This window comes from Geospiza fortis, unplaced genomic scaffold (assembly GCF_000277835.1).
Source record: "Geospiza fortis unplaced genomic scaffold, GeoFor_1.0 scaffold178, whole genome shotgun sequence".
Classification (NCBI taxonomy): domain Eukaryota; kingdom Metazoa; phylum Chordata; class Aves; order Passeriformes; family Thraupidae; genus Geospiza; species Geospiza fortis.
In genome coordinates, this window is record NW_005054466.1 from 1,159,030 (window position 1) to 1,161,720 (window position 2,691).

The 2,691-nt window shown below is 57.2% G+C and overlaps 1 protein-coding gene across 1 annotated transcript in view; it reads left to right on the forward strand.

The window, feature by feature from the left end:
* The window catches only part of LOC102040340 (zinc finger protein 777-like), a 16,634-nt gene extending 15,252 nt beyond the window's left edge, over positions 1 to 1,382 (forward strand). The window contains exon 7 of the mRNA XM_031062802.1: positions 43 to 1,382. Coding sequence (XP_030918662.1) covers positions 43 to 636 — 594 coding nt within the window. The 3' untranslated portion in view covers positions 637 to 1,382. The remainder of the gene's footprint in view (positions 1 to 42) is intronic.
* The last annotated feature ends 1,309 nt before the right edge of the window (positions 1,383 to 2,691 follow it).

Below are 2,691 nucleotides of genomic sequence, written 5' to 3' on the forward strand. Positions count from 1 at the left end.
CACGGCCTCAAGCCCCCATCGCCGCCCCCGCCCCCGGGGAAGCCCTACAAGTGCTCCGAGTGCGAGAGCAGCTTCAGCCACAAGTCGAGCCTCAGCAAACACCAGATCACCCACGTCGGGGAGCGGCCCTTCACCTGCGGCGAGTGCCGGAGGAGCTTCCGCCTGCAGATCAGCCTGCTCATGCACCAGAGGATCCACGCGGGCAAGAACGAGATGGCCTTCCTGTGCCCCCAGTGCGGCAAGAACTTCACCCGGCCCTCCCACCTGCTGCGGCACCAGCGGACTCACACCGGCGAGCGGCCCTACCAGTGCAGCCAGTGCGAGAAGACCTTCAGCGAGAAGTCCAAGCTCACCAACCATTACCGCATCCACACGCGGGAGCGCCCGCACGCCTGCGCCGTCTGCGGGAAGGGCTTCATCCGCAAGCATCACCTCCTGGAGCACCAGCGCATCCACACGGGCGAGCGGCCCTACCACTGCACCGAGTGCGGCAAGAACTTCACGCAGAAGCATCACCTCCTGGAGCACCAGCGGGCGCACACCGGCGAGCGGCCCTACCCCTGCACCGAGTGCACCAAGTGCTTCCGCTACAAGCAGTCGCTCAAGTACCACCTGAGGACGCACATGGGAGAGTGAGGGGCTGCCGAGGCTTCCTCTCCCTCCCTCCCTCCCTCCATCCCTCCCTTCCTCCTCGTCCTCCTTCTCTTTCACTGATGTCTCCCACCCTCCCTCCATCCATCTCTCCCCACCCCGGCTCAGGGCATGGACATCAAGGAAGCTTTGTGTGGTAGCGCCGCTGGTCTGGTGGAGACTCGGCTGATTGGAAATAAATTAATGAATTAAAGCAAGCAACGCGCGGCAAAATTAAAAGATTATATATAAAAAAAATTAACAGAAGCAGCTGATTTAGGGGGAATCCTCACCAACAAGCAAACAAACCACCAACAAAAGAAACCTGTACACAGGGTGTTTTGCCGGAGTAGGACTCCTAACTGCTTTTTAAATCTACTGTTTAGTTTTTTTTAATAAATGTGGAGGAACTTTTTATTTGATAAGCAACTTTAGGATGGGCAAGATTTTATTTTCGGGTTTGTTTTTTGTTTGTTTGGTTTGGTTTGGTTTTTTTTTTGTTAACTGCTCTGTAGGCTGATTCTGGCACAGTCACTTTTTGTCCAGGAGCTCTGTGGAGGCACTGCTCTGGTCCGGGCTGGATGTGACAGGAGGAGCTCCAGCCAAGGGGAGGTGAGTAATTAACAGATGCAGCTGATGAGGAAGTTCTGCGTGTGTCTAGATTGGAAGCACTGATAGGTGCCTGCCCGGCTCGCGGGGCTGTGATGCACTCCTGAATTATACAATAGAATAAAATTCTAGTTGCAGTAAAAGACCCTTTTTCTGGTAGGACCCCTCCGCAAGGCTCCCACAAACACTCATTCCCAGCGCTCAGTCCTCCCACCGGGGCCTGGCCCTGCTGCCCCCGAGGGCATGGGGTGCTGTGGGTCTGGCCATTTCCTGCTGTGGGGCCAGCAGGGACTGAGAGCAAGACCTTGTTGTGTTTAACTGCTCTGCTGTCCTTGAGCCGCTGCCAGGGGCATCGACCGTGCCCTCCTCAATGGCAGGAGCGGCGGGATTCGTGCCCAGGGGAGGAGCAGCTCCAGGCTGGCTCCAAGGAAAGACCTCCCTGCTCCTGGGCACCTGCTGCCAGGGTGGGTGGCACACAATCCATCTCCCTGCTGTGGGTCTGAGCTCCTGTTTGTACCAGCTCAGTTCCTGGGGATCCCACCTCGTCCTGGCTGCAGCTCCTGAGCTTGGGCTGTGGCTGGGTGAGAGCCATCCGAAGGGCTAGACTGGAGCTGCACTGGTGACACCAACTGAAGCTGGGCTGGTGACACCAGCATCCTGGAGCACGCCAGGCTCCTTCCTGGTGCTGTCAGATCTCATGTTGGACAGTGGCATCAATAAACAGAGAGATGATGGGAGAAGTTGTCAGGACCTGTTAATGCCTTTGCAGAACCAAAGTCCTCCTCCAGGACCTGGTGTATGAACCCGTTCTAAGTTGGGATTTACGGCCTCTACAGTGCTAGAATGTGCCAGAGGGCAGCGCAGCCACATGGAGCTGCTGAGAGCCACCAGGCGCTCATTGCCGTGGGTGGCAGAATTTTGGGGCTGCCTGGGCAGGCTCCTGCCAGGGTTCCTGCCTTCCCACTGCTGGGGTGGTGCCTGCAGCTCCCTGGAAGAAGTTTGGGGTTTCAGGTCAGGGCGTGCTCTCTGACAGGAGTTGACACTTCCATCTCTGGAAGCTGGCCAGGCTGGATGAGGCTTTGAGCACCCTGGGATGGTGGAAGGTGTTCCTGCCCTTGCAGGGAGGTGGAACAAGATGAGCTTGGAGGTCCCTTCCCACCCAAACCATTCAGGGATTCCATGAAAAGTGCTGTGGTGGGGCTGATGTCCTGGCAGGGAGGTGTGGGGGCAGGACAGGAGGGCCTGGCTGCAGCCCTGTGTCCCTCAGCAGCCTCCCTGCATCCCCCTCACCAGGACTGGATGCAGGTATGGGGAAGGAGGAAATGAAAAGCAGAACTGATTCTGGTTCTCAGTGGCTCGTGTCTGTCACACTGGCAGCGACAGGGACCTGGCAGAATCCTTTTTTCTTCCGAAGAATGGATGAATTCAGGGTTTTATTTGATTGAGGGGGGG